Source organism: Mchenga conophoros, linkage group LG16 (assembly GCF_057382185.1).
Source record: "Mchenga conophoros isolate Kocher_MC1m ecotype Shallow Benthic linkage group LG16, M_conophoros_male_GT1.1, whole genome shotgun sequence".
Taxonomy (NCBI): Eukaryota; Metazoa; Chordata; class Actinopteri; order Cichliformes; family Cichlidae; genus Mchenga; species Mchenga conophoros.
The window spans coordinates 34917658-34938036 of NC_140541.1; the positions used below are offsets into that span (position 1 = coordinate 34917658).

The 20379-nt window shown below is 40.4% G+C and overlaps 1 protein-coding gene across 1 annotated transcript in view; it reads right to left on the minus strand.

Moving 5' to 3' along the window:
• LOC146557216 (tomoregulin-2-like) overlaps positions 1-20379 on the minus strand; it is a 135004-nt gene that overhangs the window by 26587 nt on the left and 88038 nt on the right. Inside the window, exon 5 of the mRNA XM_085248842.1 lies at positions 5900-5996. Coding sequence (XP_085104968.1) covers positions 5900-5996 — 97 coding nt within the window. The remainder of the gene's footprint in view (positions 1-5899; positions 5997-20379) is intronic.

Below are 20379 nucleotides of genomic sequence, written 5' to 3' on the forward strand. Positions count from 1 at the left end.
TAATATTTCTTGAAAAATAATTGATTTCTGTGCATTTTTTTTCACACTGCATCAAATTAAGGTTGATTACGTCGATTAAGCATCATGAGGTGGAGCGTGAGGGGTGGTTCCCTATTTTTTATTTATTTATTTTTGTTGTTGCTGGGAGTTGGAACCCTATTAGTTAGGTTGCTTAATATTTCTGCTAAGTACTCTTTAAAATACCAGAATAGGGAGGATGGTGTAGGTTTAAGTTTATTAGATTGATCAGTATTGCTGAACTATGAAATACTTTTTTTTGCATACAGGTATAACAGAATAGCTTTAGTGTAGTTGTTGTTTTAAACTTGAGTATGAACTTATACAAAATGCAGCAAGATATTTAAAAAACAGTTTTGTTGATTAAAAAACACTATATCGGATTCATATCGGTATCGGCAGATATCCAAATTTATGATATCGGTATCGGACATAAAAAAGTGGTATCGTGCCATCTCTAATTTTAACTGTGCCTATTTCACATTTTCACTGCCTGATTGTAACAGCTACTCTTACAAGCAGCAGTTTCCCATGTGAGCCTTTGGGAAAATGAATTGCTGGCACGTGATTTTACAAATTGGAAACAAAATAAAATGACAAACGAATGAACAGAGTCTATTAAAAGTTACTATATTACAATAACTGGGTGTAAAACAAATGAAAAACCAGAAAAGGACTCAAAACTTCTTTAAAGAGGTGCCAACCAGCATCAAAGACATACTACAACAACTTTCAAGGTCACCATTGCTGCAAGTGAAACAACAACAAATGGATTTAGAAACAGAACGAAGAGATGAGAAGTGACAAAGCCTATGAAAAGTTCAAAAATGTACATTATGCATTACATACAAATGTTATCAAAAATAGTCTAAAAACTAAACAAAGGGATGCAAAGCAGAGACCAAAGAGTCTATTGTGAAGTTACTAAATTAGTATAACTTTATATAAAATAACAAAACACTCAAAATTTCTACAAAGAGATGCAAAATATCTACAAAAGGCCTCAAAATATCCAGAAACACACTATTAAAACTATAAGAATGTCACATGACAAAACACTACAGAGGTCTAAAAAGTACTAAAAGGAAATGTAAAACAACTAGAGTGATAAGTACGACTAAAACAAAGAAAAATGAACATATAGAAATTGCAAATGAATGATAAAAAAAGCAAAGCTCTGGTTTCCATGCAGGAGGGGTAGTTTGCTCTCCACAGAATGGTTTCAGTGAGGAGATGAGTGCTGGCTTTTAAAAAACCCTCTCAGGAGGTCTAACCCCAGTGTTCGTGCAGCAAGTGTCCCTTGCCATGACCGGTTCACTCGCTGCTCCTCCTCTTCCTTAATTCTATCAACACCGATGGGTGCTACTGATGGGTTTGAAAGCATGGATTTTTCTGGGTAATTACAGTTTTACACCACAAATGGATCTAAATGGATTTTTTTGTGACACTGTATTGATCCCTCAGGGGCAAATTTGTCTTTTTTTGCTTGCTGTCTGCCTCCAGAATATAGAGAGGTGGAGTAAGGCTACTAAGGCTCTTTGATACAGCAGGAACAAGTGCAGTAAAGTTTACCCAAAAGAGGTTCTTGCAAACTACACAGAAAGACTAAGCACATTTCTCCTTTTCCTATCTGAATCAATAAAGAGAAGAAGATTGATTTATGAAGACTGATTTATGGTGAGTCGAGATAGACTTTATTGATTCCTGCAGGAAAAAAATGTTCTCTCTCTTTAACCCATCGCAAAAACTAAGACCAGTGGGCAGCCCCTATGCGGCAACAATAGAGTTTCAAGCAAATGCCTTGGTCAAGGGTATTTTTAACCGAGTATTTGATGATGAATCATAAATGATGACAACTGGAATTATCTGAACTTTGTTGAAGAGGGAAAAAAAATGCTGAAATAGTTTTTATGTTATCCTGACCAAGCAAAAGCTGAACAGCTTATAACATGCTGGCATGCATTCTATTATACTGTCAGGATGTATAAAAATAATAATCAGGTTTTAAAACAACAAAAATTAAAGATGCAAATAGCAAACTGATAAATTCATTTTAAACAAAGCAAAAAATAAAAAGTGCAAAATCACGTCATCACCATCAGCAATTTATTTCAAAACAGCTTCTAGAATAGTTTTAACCATAGCCTTTATCCGGACCTCTAAATTGCTGCACACATTTCAGACCCTTTTCCATCAGGGTTTCACATAAATTTAGTTTTGTGACTCAGTAATGGCTGCAACCGCAGTTAGAAAAGCAACTGAGCAAATCACAGCTTTTTACGAGAAATTACAAATGTGGAAGTTGTGTACCTGTACTGAAGCCAAAAAAATCTGTGACAGGAAAATTGGTACAAAACAAGCACTGATGGGCTGTTTGGAATACTGCCAAGTTGAGACCTTGTGCATCCGGGTTGATTGGGACAATTGCTTGTTCTAACAACTGCAGCGTGTTATAGTGTAGCAGGACCAATATCCACAATAACACAATGAAATAATTTTTCACTTTCTCATCAGGTTTACCATTGTGTAAACCAATGACGGTACACAGAGTGCTTCGTTGCATAACAACAAATGACAAATTTGGTTTCTGGCACCAAACTAATCACCAATGTTGGGATGTGATTGACTGGAAGTCTTGCAGCGATGTTGGCGAGCTAACTTATAGCAAAAATGCAACTTTGTAATTACTTTATCTGACCACAGGACAGCTAAAGGAGCAATATAATAATATATAAAACTGCAATACAGTAATATCCACTGATTAAAATTCAAATTACAGTAAGGTGACAATATTGATACTGCTCTTCTGGCTGATAATCATGAAGCAATAACAGCAGCTAGTTAGCTTAAATATGTAAGAAAACTTCAGACCTAAGAATACATAAAATGGACATAGCCACCATAATATTCTTTGTTTGTGGACTAGTGATCATTTGTAACAGAAAACACTGTTATATTGCATAGAAAATGGTTGTAGCAATCACCATCTGTTAGTGCGCTATGAGATTGTACTCGTGTAGTGCACTTCCTCAGTGCTTTCCGAAAAGTACTGATGTTCAAGCATAGACTGTAATGCATCAAGGAAAAGGAGAGAAACATCTCAATATGAAGCGGCACTAGGCATTTGTTTTCATTAGTTTGGGAAAATATGCCGATATGCTATAACGATATGGAATATGCATATAACACAAAAATGTCTTTGTTATATTCAACTTGCATGAAAGAAATGAAAAAAAAAAGCAGAGAAAGTGGCTGAAAGTCTTGTTTTCATTTTGCCAATGAGCTTAATTTTTCTACAAAACAAGTAGTGAATGATCAGTGCTGATGTATAAAGGTACTTTCAACTGTTCTCTTTTCCCAAAGGGTTGCTACAATGGATGGATTTGAATAGTTTTCCAGGACTGGGACAGGGTTTGTGTCACATCCTGGTCTTGAACTGAGGATCACTCACATTTAAGGCAAAATGTGTTAACCACTACACTGTGGAGCCACAAACTAGTGCTAATGCATAAATAAAGTAATATTAGAATTTTACTAACTGAAACGAATCCCAGCACAGTGGAGTATTTATTGGCTGGTCTCTCTCTCATAGAGGGCCGAATGACTTGTGAGATAACTGCACTGAAAAGCATCAGCAAATGCCTTAGCGATGGTTAAATGTAGTAGACAGTTAGAGGCGTTCAAACATCAATCAATCAACGTCAATAATACATAACTCTAAGCCTTCACACAGTGAGTGTGATGCACCATAGTTCATAAATGTGTTCATCTCTTCCATAAATTCTTTTAACATGGGAGTGTATGTGGATTGTTGAGCTTCTGAAGCCAGCTTCAGGTGGATATCAAAGGAGGTGCAGTTTTAGAAACTTCTCCTGGGCTTTGTTTTTTAGGCCAGGAGTTTGTCATTTGATTAAAACTGAAAGCAGGAGGAAACAGTTAACATAGGCCTGTCCAAATATGGCAAAATCTTCTTACCAACCAACACCACTTAACCTCGCTAATTAGCTAATTAACGCTAATTAACAAGAAATAAACACGAAACTGAATAATTAAGTGACAACGAGACGCCACTTCATTCTGATTATCAGCCCACGTCAGGTCCCATATATCTGAGCGTTGCAGTGCTTTACATGGCAGCAAACAATTTGCAGAGGAAAATTATTCCTTAATTATTCATATCTGCATTTCTTGTGCGAAAATAGGAAAAATGTTTCACGTCACATCACTTTATCCTCACCTGGTATTTGATTACTTTCTTCTCTCTCCACTCATTGTTTCATCAGCTGACGGTTTGTTTGATTAAACTCAGCTTCCTCCTGATTGGAATAACCTGTCATTTTAATCAAAATGATCTTATATTATGCCAGTTGTTGGGTGCTGTTTGATGAAAATTACCTGCTGTTGGTTTGCAATTACCTTTCTGATTATTCGCCAGAAACATTCTTATCAAAACACCTTTGGGGCTTTTGAAAGATTAAAGGGTACTTGCTGTTCCTGTTTTTACAAGAAAGGACACTGAAATATTCATACGTCTGTTTATGTCAACTGCTTTTTTAACGAGATGCATTATTGACTTTCGCTGCCTCTCTCGCCCGTTGTCTCCTCCCTCCCTGCATTATGTAGAGTATAATTGTCTTTATTTCAGCTTGTGCTAAATATGCTCAAGGCTCCTCTTGCTTTAATGTTTTTGGTTTTCTGTGCACAAAACCATTGACAGCACTTTGCTGTTGTGACCTTATGGATTCTCCCTTTGGATATTAAGAAATTGCCAATAAATCAATTTATGTGCTTTAGCAGAATATTAAGGTGCATTTGTGGAAGTGGGAGGCATCAGGAGGAGTGGACTCCAGCTGTTCAGTATTTGCAACAGGGCTCAGAATGCATCATGAAGCCGTTCCTTGGCATTACGGTTATTGCACACCCGGGTACATTATCTTTCCATTACATCAAGCAGTTTGATAGAGTCATACTCTCAGGGCACTTCTAATTTCTAGCGGTACATCTGGGATTTCTTAGAAGCGCTACCTTCCTTTTTGCTGATACCAGCTGACGGTGTTCCACACCAAATCTGTACCGTCGGTTCATTTAAGCCTCATTCATGCTGCACAAAGCACTGATGCTTTCGCTGGAACAGTTGAGCCTTCTTCTAATTGGCTTCTGAACACGCGTGTTTTTATGTACCCCTGAGGATGTTTTTAGTGCTGCCTACTTGCTAATGCATGTGGGCGAGCCAAAAAACACATTACCTGCATCCATCTCATCTGCAGTAAATGGTTAAATCTATGACAAACGTTATTTCATCACTGAACTAGTTTTTCTTGTGTAAGTCAAAGTCATTTTTGGCCTGACATTGCCAAGTCCTGTAAGGATAGTAATTGGATTTCCAGAATAAGCGAAAATCTCCTTTCTCTCCCTGCCCTGCTCTAGTAATTGAGGTTAAATGAAATGGTCAGCCATGCACTAAACCTCAGTGGGTGTTCAGAACTGAGCGTCTGCAGGATAAAAGAGGGCTCTTATTTGAGTTCTTTGTGTTCAGACTTGCCAAAATGTCTCAAATAACAAACATAAGGGGTATATTTATGATGAAAATAACATGATTTGTGTGACAAGGCTTTGACAACATCAGTGATGTACCTCATCTGACTCACCATCACCAGTGAACCTATAATGAGTGAGGTTTTCTTGTGGTTGGCTGTACTGCACAAACTGTGACCTTGACCATGGCTTAGGTGAAGAGCCATTAGGTGATCACTGAGTGCAAGTTTGATTAAGTTGTGACCACTTCTCTAGAAGGAGTACTGATTCTTGTGGACTGTGGACCGACATGAGCTCACTGGCTTTAAAAATGGTAGATGCAAGCGTTTCGGTTGGGAACACTAACCATACATCTTCTGCGTCCACATCGCACTCTGCCCCAAACTGGCAAATGTCACAGGTGGACGTCTCCTTCAGCCCAGTCTCCGCTGAGCCCTCTCCTCCTGCAAGAAACAGAGAGAAACAGAGGAAAACATGCGATGACTGATTCGTTGCTGCCATTTCTTCTCTTACTTGTTGTCTAAAAGCCAGCAGGCTCTTTCCAACCTCTCACAATGTGACCATGAGAAAGCAGACAAGTGCATTTACATTCTGCCATATCCCGTCATAATCCCAGCGAAGCTATCTCCTTCATCCATTCACTCTTACCCCCTTCCTCCACCCCTTTCGAGTCCCTCGCCTGACTCTCATCTATCTCTCTCAAATCCCCGCTGATCTCTTCGGAGTCCCTCTTTTATTTCATCTCGCTGATTTTCTCGCTCTGAGAGTGCGACGACTCTTTGGCGGCGGTGTAGGTACTGGCGTCAGGCTTATGGTGGCTTAGGGACCCCACCGGTGCATATCACGCCTCATGAGTGGCCGAAGGGGAGAAGAAAGGGGGGGAGAGAAAAGTAATCTGGCCAATCTCAAATTGCATTCTCCTACCACAGAGGATTCTGCACGCTCTTTCGTGCTTTTTCTCCCTTCCCTTCGGCCCTCTTCTCCATTAGACAAGCTCTATTTTTAAACTTACCAGGGCCCGTGGGGACAACTTTGGAAAAGAAGACGAAGAGGTGGAACTTGGCATCATTTCCCCATGTCATATCTTTAATCTCCCCAACACACACACACGCTTGCACAGACACCCACGCTGCTGCCACCACGCATTGCTCCCTTGTGTCACGTCTTTCATTTTCCCTTCAGAAACTTTTGTTATTTCTTGTGATCCCTCGCGACACGCTGGATTGAATTGGAAAGAACTCCGGTAGAAAGGTTTTAACCTGATTTTCCACTAAAAGGCTTAAGTTGAGTTTGACTCTTCTTTTAAGGTCAAAGTCAGTTAGGTCTGCTTTGTTTGACTGTTAACATGTGAAGTTCCTTATCCATAACTCTCAGCTTGAATTTTGTTGCTATTGGTCAGATTATCCCAACAGCTTTGTCCGTGCCTTTTGCTTGTGTCCAATCCCACAATGCAGCCTACAAGAGTGAAAACTTCTTTTGCTGAGGATGTTAAGCTCCTTTCAAATGCTCTGCCTTTGCTTTCGGTGTTTTTTCCCCCCTTTTCTTTTGAAGCTGCGTCTGATGCTGCTGCAGGTGTTAGACGGCAGCCATGGCAATGAGGCAGCATGTCCTCTGAATGCTGAACATCTGCAGTCATGTGAAAAGATGTACATTTTGAATTCACTGCTTTACCTTCAGGTCACAGGGCTGGCAAGAATACAAAATGTGAAACGGTGTTGATGTTTAGCCATCGAGTTTAATGTGAATGCAGAGAGAAATCTTTTGCTTAGTTTGTCTTTTTAAACCTCTTTCAAGTTCCACTTTAGGTTAACTTTGAAATGCCTAATCAACAAATAGCACGCTTACTTTATAAATGCTTTAAAACATAGAAATTTTCTTTGTAAAAGTTTTGTTCACCTAATTCTGCAGTAAAAAAAAAATCAGTAGATGACTTTGAACTAATAAATAAATCTTGGACTGGCTCTTTTATAGTGCTTTTCTACACCTGAGAACTCAAAAGTTCTTTATATAGCATTTCTCATTTACTCAAGCACTTTTTTTCATCTATATCTGCTCATATTTGAAAATATTCATCCTTTATCGTATTCTGGGTCTTTGTGTAACACTCACAGGTTGTCTTCAGTCTGAAACAAGATGTTTTAGCTTCCTAGCCTCTCTGGCTTGTCTTCTGATTGGCTCTGCACTGCAAACAGAACATTTGAACAGAAGTTGGCTGAACCTCCTTTAAAAGCACAGTTTTACAAATGTTTTATAAAGTATTCTTGCATCTGTATGATAGCTTAATGTATGTGAGAGTGGATATCCTTAGTACAGTCACAATATCAGACACACAGCTCTGGTGGTGAGCACAGAAGTTGGCTCAAAGAGTGCTACAACAGCTTGTTTCAGGCTGAACAAACTAAGGGCTACACCAAGGCTCAACACAGGATAAATAAGGATTATTTGAACTATAAATGCATGTACCAAAGGCACTCTAGTAGAAACCATGAATAAAAATATGGAACTATAAATAAATTGCCTCTTTAAAGTGATAATGTTCAGCTGTTATACTGATTTATTCCGGTGTATTTATCTTGTTCTTAGATATACAGTGTAACCAGAATGGACAAAACATGATGCCTGCCTACAAATTGCATTCAATTAAAAGTGTGTTGAGAGCCCTGTAAGAGTAAAATGTGTCATATAAATTCCAGTCAATGCACCACTTACAATTTACACCCTCAAAGGTAAACATTTATCTTGTTTTTAGCTGCTAAATAATATATTGATTAAAGTTTTTATCTTCTAACACATTTCTTCTTCCCTTTGGTAAGTCAAGCTCCAAAACTCCAGGAGTTTCACTTTGCACAATGTAACTCATTAGTATATTTTCTTTATATCCTCTTTGCTCTGGTAATTGCCATCTTGTTCAAATTCTTCAGTTTGCAAGTCAGAGGTGTTCTTATAAATCTACGTAAAGAATAGATGAGATGTATGCAATGCGCAACATCAGAGGCCGAATACAAAAAAATAAATAAAATCTGCTAACGTGCCCTTTAAAGCCCATTAACAGGAAAAAGAAATCCATGTCTGTGAATTCATATACTTCCAAGGACTTCTGTCAGTGTTGTTCTCAAGTGTTCAACAGCGCATAGCAGTTCAATTATATGGACTCGGGTTTTGTCTCACATCAGAGTTTAGCGTATTGTCAGCGCAGACACTCCAGCTGATTGAATTAGCCAGTTGTGACTCTTTGACCACTGATGTGAATGTAATTTCCCTTATTTCCACCTGTCATGTATGTTTTGGTGTGTGAAATTCTCTCTCCCTCTCTGTTACACACACACACACACACACACACACACACACACACACACACACACACACACACAGGTTGCAGCAATTTTCAGTTCTTGGAGGCACCAGAACTAGCCAGCCTCTCCAGCCTTTCTGTACTCTGTCAAATGATCAGCTTCGAATAAAGGCTTGTGGGCAGGCGAGCATGTAAGCTCTCCCACGACTCTACTCTCCCACAATTGCACACGGGAGAAGGAGAGGGAGACAGAGAGAGCGAGCCCATGCATGTTTCTGTATCGCCCGCTTGTATTTCTTACATGTGTATTCGCGCATACATGGCACAGATGCCAGGATTATCTCCATGCCTGCTTCTTTCTGTCCTTTTCTCCATAGAACTGCAGCCAACACTTCACGCACTTTTCCCCAGATCCCCATTCTCAGTATTGCAGACACAATTACCAAAAGCAACTTGGGACAGGCAGTATTTTCCACATTCCAAATCCCCGATAGAGTCTCATGTAGCACTAACACAACATCTCCCGTGTTTCTGTGCCTGCTAATCCCAGGAATCAGGAGACACGGCTGCGTAATAACTGAAATGATTAGCCCCTCTGCTGCCCCCACAATCACCCCCCACCGGCTCCTACATCACCTAATATCGATCCATGCCTGGACCAGAGCGGTCGACCGGCCTCCTCTATGAGTAAGATCCTATAGCCTCACCTTCATCTCTAAAAACCTGCCTTCCCTTTGTTCCCTTTGTTTTAATGCTTTCAGGCTAAATAAACACATGAAATGTAGATTTTGTGCAAGACTACAGCAAAAGGAGAGAAGAAGGCACAGAAAGAAGAGAGAAGGGACGTTTAGGATTAAGTTACTAGGCAGAGAAGAAGAGATCAGAGTGAAAAATGTGCGTTAAAGGGGAGATAAGCAGGATAAGAGATAAAATGACAGAGGAGTAAAAAAATGGTGGATCAGTCACAAAGGTGCTGTGGACCTTCATCCGGGGGTTAGAGAGCATTCTTAATCCCCTTAGTACTGTGTATGGAGATTAGCCATGCATGCATCCACGGAAATTCACATAAAAAAAACCAGCAGAATTCATCACTCCACTGGTGGTGCTAGCTATGCATTCTCCAGGCTGCCGTAGAAAAAACGGTTTGCTGCAAGGGAGGACACCAGCGACAAGCCTGGAGCTCATTTAACTGCAGCAGCCGCCTGAGTCAGTGTGCTGAAAGCAGGCGCTGGTCGATTTGTTCGGCTCCTGTAACTTGTGAAATAAAAGCAGGGACATCCAGTGTGCAGTCCCCGAAGCATATTTGTGATTCTGGGTGAATTGCAACTGAGGTCTAGCAGTTAACCACAATCATTTCTCACGCAGATTGTGACTTTACGAGCATATTATGACAAAAGGAACATTGCCGTCCAATCTAGTGGTGACATTTTTGTGCAAATGTGAACACAGTTTATTCACCGCCAACAGCAAATAGATCAGCTGCACAGATGTAGCTGTTAACTACCAACATATGTAGCAACTGTGCGTTTCTGCGACTGCACACACGCTTTCGAATCTATAATAATAATTTCCCACCAGTACGCGCTCATTTCGTTTTGTTTTTTATTACCTACAAATGTTCATGAACTGGAGTCACAAAGATCAGGACAACATGTTCTTTACGCATTTCAGTTAAAACATTTTCAATTCACATCCTCCGCTGAAAATTTGCATTTGTCTATTTGTGCTGTGTGTCTTTCTGTTGGCTTCATTTGCAATGACGACACATCTAAAATTCACTTTGCATTCAGTCTAAACACACCTTGTGACACAATCGTGTTTAAAGTACCTATCAGAGAACTAGCATGTGAACTAAATTTAAACACATTCAAAGGAAAGGCTGATGTGGAGCCACCGAACAACACACAAAGGCACTGAATAGTAAAGCAAAAATATAAGTAGAGGATAAGTAGCCCGTCCTCCAAAAATGTCCACGAATGATCGGCTCTGAATGAGCTACAGGCTTTCATAGCTGAGATAGGACCTGCTAATGCTGGAGTGATTTTGCCTGCCATTGCTTTATGCCTATCAAAAACGAGGCTAGTATTTGCCAGAAGACTTAGCAGAGACTCGGTGAAAGAGGGTTATATGGTTAAAAAAAAAAACTCTGCAGCCCAGATTATGACAGTAACACTGGATCTGAGTGTGATGACTTAAAAACAACCATCTCTGTCTCAGACCGATCCAGATTTCACGCTCCCCTGATAGAGCTCAAGTCCTTTGGCAAGCGAAAATAGAGGACAAATTGCATCGTCCAGATGTGCCAAGCAGATAGAGACCTATTGATATTGGCCCAGGGCTGTAACGGCTGCCAAAAGCGCCTCTACTAACTATTGACTTGAGTGGTGGGAGTGTTACTTTTGTGTTCTTTGTTGCTCTTATTTTCTTTCTTCCTCCCTCTCATGCTCTTCCTCTCCCCCTTGGTTGAATCTCAGCTTATAACCATGCATTGGTCAGAGGGCCCGGTGGCGCCAGTGTCCGGCAGCCTCACCTCTGTCAGTGCGCCCCAGGATGGCTGTGGCTACAATGTAGCTTGCCATCACCAGTGTGTGAATGTGTGTGTGAATGGGTGGATGACAGGTTGTGTAAAGCACTTTGGGGTCCTTAGGGACTAGAAAAGCGCTATACAAATACAGGCCATTATTCCTGAATGAGCATATTCTCCACCACATGTGCGACAGTGTGGTGCAGTTGCATCTTTCTTCATGTCGATGCATTAGTGAAATAAGAAGGAGATTAAGAGAGAACAGAGGTGGGGGTCGTTGATTTGAGCGAGCGTACAGAGGGAACAAGAGACAGGCACAGGCTTGCACAAACAATAAGACAAACACGCAAGCACGCACGCGCAAAGACACACACCCAACGCGCCCATCATTGGGATGATGAATGAAGCCCACACAGCCCTGGAAAACAGAGCAGGACCAATACGACCTTGGTTGCAAACACACTGGGGAGAGATGGAGTGTGGTGGAGAGGGATGAGAGAGAGATGGAGGCTGATATATCCTACATGTGGCTGTGTGTGGCTGCTGAAACATACTGGGACGACCCCACATTTTGCTGTTACTGCAGAACGCCTCTTCAAATGGTTCTGTTTACAAAATGAGGCTTAAAACTTTTCTTTTTGATAGTTAGTGTTGGATCAAGTGACAACTCCCTTAGTTACACTGCAATAGGTCTGTGCTGCTGGTGTTTCTTCTTCACTCCCATCTTTATACATCACTTTACATCATTATTTATTATTAATCTCTGGCTCTCTTCCACAGCATGTCTTTTTGTCCTTTCTCCCTCCGATCACCCCCCAACCAGTCACAGCACATGGCTGCCTCTCCCTGAGCCTGGTTCTGCTGGAGGTTTCTTCCTGTTAAATGTTTTTTTTCTTTCCCACTTTTGACAAGTAATTGCTCAAAGGGGGTTGTTTGATTGTCGGGGTTTGATCTATATTATAGTGGGGTCTCTACCTTACAATATAAAGCATCTTGAGGTGACTGCTGTTGTAATTTGGCACTATGTAAATAAAGTTGAATTGAATTGCGTCTAGAATTTAGATCTAACATGTTTACTGCAATTTATTTAAACCCCCTGTTTATTTGGCTAAGATGGAAGGATGTTTTGGCCATATATTGTAATAACAAAATATAATATTACATAATTAATAAGGATTGAGAGCAGAAAAATTGCAAAAGTAAAAATGATTGTGGAAAATGTGACGATGCCTAATCAGTGATAAGGGAAGTTGGCTTACAAAGAAATATATAAAAGGTTTGAATGTTGGGAAACCTTTGATTAGTGGTTCAAACTAATGGTAATATGTCAACTGTTAGTTACAGTCAGTTAAAGTTATTTATGTTCAGCCATCAACATGTTGTTGTAAATAACATGGGCTTGTTTCATTTGATTATTTAAAGTGTCCATGTTTTGACATTTGGACTTTTAAGCATATGACAAATGACACAGCTGACTGATTACTAATTATATTTAGATGTTGAAACGAATGCGGTTAAGGTTAGGTTAATTGGTGATTATAAATTGATTATAGGTGTAAGTGTGAGTCCTGTGGTACCAAGACTGGACCTGTCAGACTGGACAGGTCTAGGCTTCAGATGAGACATTAGTCTGTCAAGTAGGATTTTTCAAAGTACACATCATAAACTTAATCAAGAGCTGTGCATTAATGTTTTTAGTTATGTGTACCTAATGAATTACACCTTATCCAAATGCTTAGTTGGACTGCGTGCGCCAAATGTCCTGTGTACAGGCTACTAAATATATGTACCATGCCAGCAAAACAAAATTATGCCTACTGGCAGGTGTGATAAATCTAACCAAGGGCTGTTTTCTTCCCGTAAAACGACATGCGATCCATGAAAAGTGATCCAGGAAGCAATGAACATGAGCTAAGTAGCTGATAATGGCCTGGGATGATGATACAGAATCTATTGTACAGTATCACTGTATCAACATCGCAGTGCAACCTTGCACACAGTTTGAACCCTGCCTCATTTAAGATGTAATCTCTCTGTTGTGTGGAGAGCTCCATTAAAATTAGACCGTGCTGACAATTAAACTATGAAAGCCATCAATCAAAATGACATTATCTACGGGGACACTGCCCCAAGTGGCTGATCTGACAGGGCGAGCTGGGCCAGAGTACAGAAGACAGCCAAATAATCCATAAACATAATGGACATCAATATTGAAAAGATGACAGATGAGACTGCCGACAGAGGCCAGGATTCAATTTCTATTCTTTTTTTTGCTGTGGGAGACCATATCGCGTTTCACAAAGTCATTTGTCAGCCATAAGGCCAGTGAGGAGAAGCCAAGCTTCTCCAACATGTGAGCCAAGGGCGGTTGTTCCACTGACGCAAATGGCAAAATGAATCAGGCATGGGACAATAATGACAGTGATATAAATAATGAAACCATCAAAGTGTTTGGTGGACATTGGCACAGAAACACATCATGTGAACTACAGTGACATAACATAAAACCGATTAAGCTATATTTTCTAAGGCTGTGAATGAGCGTATTTTATTTGCAGTCAAATAATTAAAAGGCGAAACTCTTCTTAAGCTCTGGGAGCTTCTTTTATTAACAGTGCGAGCCGGCAAAAAAATTGCTTGCAAATAATTTACATGTGGAAGCAGAAAAGAAAAGATTTACTTCCAGTCTCGAACTGATCCAGCCGGAGTTCAAGGATCCTCGTTCTCCAGCTGGTTTGAGAAATGGGCTTCTCCTTCAGAAAAGATCGATTGTTAACATGATTGTTTATCACTGCAAGTAATCCATGCACCAACGAAGAAGCAGTGCTGTTGGACTGCATTGGGTTTGCCACGACAAATTTTGCTCGCCGGAGTCTGACCTGATCACACAATAAGTCAGACAGTGTCCACACCAGGATAGATTCACTACTGGTTTTATCATTATTATAATCCAATTGCAAATAATTTGCAATTAAAGAGATGATAAACATGCACAAACCCGGCCCTACCCTGTAACAATGGGATAAAATATGATTTGAATTCTCACTTGACCCTGTAAGAAGCACAGAAACAGAAGATATATTTTATTGTATAGTAATAAAGTTGTGTTGCTGGAGTTCTGAATTTACTAAGGAGTGATACTTGACTGTGATATGACAAGCTGCAATATTTGAGCTTAACTTTTGTGAGCATGCTGACCTGATGTTTCTCCAAAACCACAGTTTGATTTTTTTTTTTTTCGGAAAGGAAAAAATAATAAAAAAGAAGCAGTTTTAAGTAGGCATAAGAAATTCCACATGGGTCTCATAGTATTAGCATTAAGAAACCAAGAGACCAAACTGCTGATGTTTGTATTATTTTTGGATTTGTATTCAGCCTCAGTTTCAGAATTGTTCCACCCCTAATGCTAACAAATGAGGTAGCAGTAATCCCTTATAGCAGCCACTCTGGAAATCATTAAAGGGAAATGCTCATTTCCAAATCCATATGTTTTTATTCTTGGACTCTACTAGAGTAGCTTTGCATGTTTCACAGTGCAAAATAATCCTTATTTATTGCACACCAGTTTTGACAAAGATTTTGCAAGGCTGTACAAGAAAAGCCTGCTTAAATCTTTCTGTGAATGTTTGCAAAGATCTACAAAGGATTATTCCTGAATACCCAGATCCACAGCGCCATGTCAAAGTACCATTCCTCGCCTAACCAAGAGCAAAGTTCGGCCACGAATGAGACTCAAGCTGCTCCTGGACCGAGGTCAGCCTAACTGGTCGTGGGAGAGACAAACAAGTCAGCCAGATCATTCTCACAGTGCTGTGGTTATGTAAGACTTAACTCCATGAATTTTGTCCGTCAATGTGCATGCATCACATAAACCTGCCAAAATTGAAAGTGCAATACACACACGGTGACCTCTGTCGAAATCCCACAAATGCTAGGCACAGCTTCAGCCAGGTAAAACTTCTATCAGCAATAACAAAGGGGATGTTAATGTAACATAATCCATAAACAATGTTCCCAACTGGGTCAGAGCCTTTATGAGTGGATTAAAAATATGAATTATGGTTCTAAAAATCCATCTCTCCCTGCTTTAAGAGGATTAGATCACACATTCTGTTCTCCTCACACCCAAATGGCCCAGGATGTGTCACCTACAGTCTCTGTAGTCAACCAGAGCTCAGGGGAAGTGCATTCAGGTTACTAACATAGGACTTTAGTGTATGTTTTATATATGTGATTTCACTATATTCACTTGTTGGAAAACAACAACAACAACAAAAAACCCACAGGTATTAAAACTCTTTACTAATTAAAATAATTATGACTTAATTGAAGGCATCTAAACATCCATCCATCCATCCATCTTCATCCGCTTTGTCCGGGGCCGGGTCGCGGGGGCAGCAGCGGGCAGGGGCGGGGGCCTCTTTGCTTAGGCTGCTGCTTAGGCATCTAAACAGAACAAATAATAATGGCACGTGCTGCAGTCTTACGAGAGAAACATACCATAAAATTAGGATTCATAAAGTAACACTGAGAACTTGGAAGAACATTATTTCACACTGCACTGATTCCCCAACAACAGAGTGTGGAATCAGCTTTTGTGCCGTTTCCCTGCATATTTGCAGCGGTTTACACCGACCTTTTTCTGAGCAGCCCCTTCCTTTGTTGTGTCCCAGCTTTTAATCCGGAAATATGCTAAACTAGCCTAAAGCAAGTCACATTGGGCTTTAAATAAGACAGGGAGAAGGCGCTGCACACTGCTCCCTCTTTAAGAGGACACCCATCTATTTTAAGTTTGTTATCACTAATGCGTTATGACAAAGCAACATTCTGGTCCAAAGCACTTACTGTCTATTAAGGTGAAAAAAATGGATTAAAAAAAAAAATCAACCTCACAAAATCATTCACGCCTTTGTGTCTGCTTAATTTCAGTTCCATTTAATTTGATTCAAATGTGACAGCTAGCACCATCGGGGCAAATATGCAAGCAGTCTCCATTACTTAGCCAATGATTTTCTTTCTTGGTGTATACTTCCCTCCATCATGCCATTGTTTGTCCTCATATACACAGCCCACAAGGATTCTGAATTTCCAAGCCATATCTCACATCAGCATGCTCGTTGGAAATTCAATTAATTTCCCTCTCAGCTTGCACTAGCAGCTAGGCCTCTCTAACCTTGGCATATTTACACTCAAGCCCCTGCACAAGGTGAAGAATATACAGGAATGAGCTGGCAGCGAGTAACACTCTCTCTGTGTCTCTGGCTTTTTCTATCCGACCCTTGTGGAAAATTGTGATGCACTCTGGTTTGTTGAGTGGTCCTTCTGCAAAAATATCGTGTCCTATGCGGCTTGTTTGGGACACAAGTAGCCCATCTGGACCAATGCTACAGTGTGAAGCTTCCGTGGATAGGTACTGTGGCACACTTCATCCTACTGTGATGGTGTAAAGTTACCTAAATATATTAAGGCAACATTTTAAATGTCTGCTAATTAGATCTTAGCTCATAACAACACAGACAGGCATTATTCTGGCTTGACAGGGGGCTACAAAACTAAGTAAAGCAGGCATAAACATGTCAATCAGGCACAGTGTGTACACATCCACGGTGCTGAGAAGTGATCTAATTAGGTATATGAAGTGGAAACACCTGTAGGGTGAGGCCTCTAAGCATCTCGACAATACAAAATCCTGTAATGTTTTTATTCAACCTGACAAAAACTACAGCTCCTGCACATTTTCCATGTGCAGCTTAAATGAGGCAATCATTTGGCCAAGTACACTTCATCCCTTTTTCATTTATTTTTGGTGACGCTTAATGAAAAGTCTTTGCATGTGTTTGCCTCATCTATGTAGTGGCAGCAGGGAAAGAAGCTGTTGGCATGTCTCTGTCTATTAAGCTTGCAGACAAACAAGACACATGTTAAAATGTCTATAAAACCATGCATAAAAATCAAAATTTGTGACTTAATGGGGAGTTATGTTCCTCAGTAGGTGAAGGGATGTTATACAGAGACAGACACAGAGAAAGTAAATTAGAACATTTCTCAAAATGTCACACTGTTCCTTTAAATTAATTCCTTAGGCAGCATCGGATGATAGCAAAAAAGAATGATATTTTACCCATTAATGGCCCAGTCGCACCGGAGAAATATATGACAGCTACGTTCTTGTCACAAGGAAGGATCATTAAGGGTGATTTCACTATTTCTGGAGGAATTTCTGCAACAGATTTGTGATTTTCCCCAATTTATCACAGTTGATCTCAGTATCAACAAACAGATTGCGTCTAATTACCAACTTGAGCATGTTCAATCACAAACTGCTAGCAGACTGACTCTGTCTTATTAACATATAATCGTGACCTTGATGCACCAAAGTTGCTTTGAAAAGTGTCAGAGACCTCTGACCAAGTGGTCAGAGACCTCGTCCCTGTCTTTGCAGCAACTACTTCAAAGTCAATGAGACTGCAAGTTAGTGTACATGGTTACAATGATTTTGGCTGTGTCATGGTCCCTAATGTGACTGCAGCATAATGACCACAACCCAGCATCATATTTACGAAAGTGAACAGCCAAGTTCAATCAGTGTGTAAACAAGTTATGCTGAGCCATAGCCTCTCTCATTTAAGATTAGTTTAAAATGACCCATTCATGCTAATTTATACCAATTATATTCCCAATGATAGGCTCCAAAAATGACTGCGGACAGCCAATTGAGCCAAAGCAGTGCAGTAAAGGTACTGTAGTGCAAAAATACATATGTAGATTTCCTTCATGTTGCCACAGGAATTAACATGGATTAAGGCGTTTCTACCAACATCTCTTGTTTTTGTTCTTTATAGATCTTAATGACGCGTTTCTCCTGGCTAACCAGACAGCTCTCAGTTGGTCCATGTTTTGCAGAAGAGGAGTCAAATGACATGTCAGATGCTCCCTTTCATGTCTGTGTTCACATACCCTGAAGCAGGAAGCCAGAGTTGACAAAGAAAGCCGATAACCCCGACACATAATGCCCTTTATTTTTGACTGTGGTTTTAGGTCAAAGAAAGCCAGACTATGTTGAACTTTCTTTGTTGTGCACCCCTCAGAAGACCACTGAACACAAGCTGTCTGACTGTCGGAGCTGTGACTGCATGTTTCTGTCACCTTAGCTAATAGTGCTACTTCGATTTTCTGGAGCTGCTAACACTCTGGTCTGGTGAAAAGCTAGACCAAAGGTATTATCCAGCTCCATCTGGAACTCGAGACAAATCCATTCATATTTTAATGCTTACCCATGTCCTGCCACTCAGCTGGCAACACACCAGGCTTCTTGCCTTGCAAGTGGCGAGCCCACATGGCAAACCAACAAGACAGCAGCTGACTAATGACTGTTTCTGTAAGCTAATGCTGCGTTTGACCAGCAGTGTAATTATATACTGTGTCATTTGTTGTTGTTATTACTGAGGCTGCAGCAACACAAGCAGCTTTTGTTTGGTTGCTGAGTAGCTGATAATGACGACAGTACATGATATAAATATGCTCAAGCACAATATCAGTATGTGCTTCTTGTATGGTAGTTAGACACCTTTAGCTATGCTACAAGGAGTTCTTTTAAAATTCCCTAAAAAGGATTACCTGATTAACAGCAGAAGTTGCACTTTAAATCTGTCTGTGGCTGTCACTAGGGTGGGAAGAAGCCAAAATGACAGCAAAAGAGAGCTAGGATACCACATTCTGAGTTAGACAGCATGTACTTTGTGTGAATCTCTATAGCTATGAGCAGTGTTGGGGAGTAACGGAATACATGTACCGCCGTTACGTATTTAAAATACAAAATATGAGTAACTGTATTCCGTTATAGTTACCGTTTAAAAAGGTGGTATTCAGAATACAGTTACTTTGTTGAAATAAATGGATTACACTGCGGTACTTTCCTGTTTCATTTTGTCGCGGGTCAGGACTGTTTGGGTTTTGTTTGACAGCTACGTTCTGTTGTTCCAGGCGGCAGCGTTACGGTTGCCATGGTTACAGGGCGACGCGCGCTCTCTCTCTCTCTCTCTCTCTCTCTCTCTCGCGCGCGGCTGTGTGTTTCCTGGGTGAGAGAGCACCTTTTTGTTGTTGTTGTTGTTGTTGTTGTGCTAAGCTAACAGGCAGAATGCTACAAGAATAGCTCTAAAGAATGTAGCCTCATGGGCAGTATAGTCCGTGTTGCAGGGAGAATGGACTGCCATACACGTTATGTGTCTGTGAGCAAGAGGAGGGAGAAAAAAGGATAATGGAAAGGTACGAGCAGTCATCGAGAAAAAACGGGAGCTGGAAGCATGTAAATATAATAATAACCACTGCAGCCAAGAAGAGAGCCTGACGAGCCCAGTTGTAAGTAAGCTATTAAGACTCGACTGTACACCGTGTTCTCCTCCGAAAACAATAAGTTCCGTTGGAGCAGTCTTTCAACGCCTCTCTCTGTCTCTCGCAAGAAAAGTTGACCCACACAACAAAGTAAAGCTATTTTTCGGCTAAAAGCCCAACACGGACCCCGCCGTATTAGTCAGAGGTCCCTTTACTAAGGTTCGGAGCCGCGGACCTTCAGTAATGGTAATAAATCACACAGCAATAGTACATTCACGTTGTTGTAAAAAGCACGATAATATGTTAAGTAATCCAAAGTATTCAGAATACGTTACTGTCATTGAGTAACGTAACGGAATACGTTACAGAATACATTTTGGGGCATGTATTCTGTAGTGGAATACATTTTAAAAGTAACCTTCCCAACACTGGCTATGAGGTCAAAAATCTCCTAACAGGGAGAAAAATGAGCCAGGCTGAGATTTATGTTTGCATCAGTGACACAGCAAGAGCTTTTGTAAACCACAGTTAAGTTTAATTTATGGTTAGCCCAAGTCCTGCTGTGGGCCTAAAAACATTGGGTTCACCTATGACAGCTAAAGTAGTGCAAACACAACACTTTCCTTTTTATGTGTAGAGCATAGGTGTGGCTAAAGATATGGCAAAATATAAAATATAG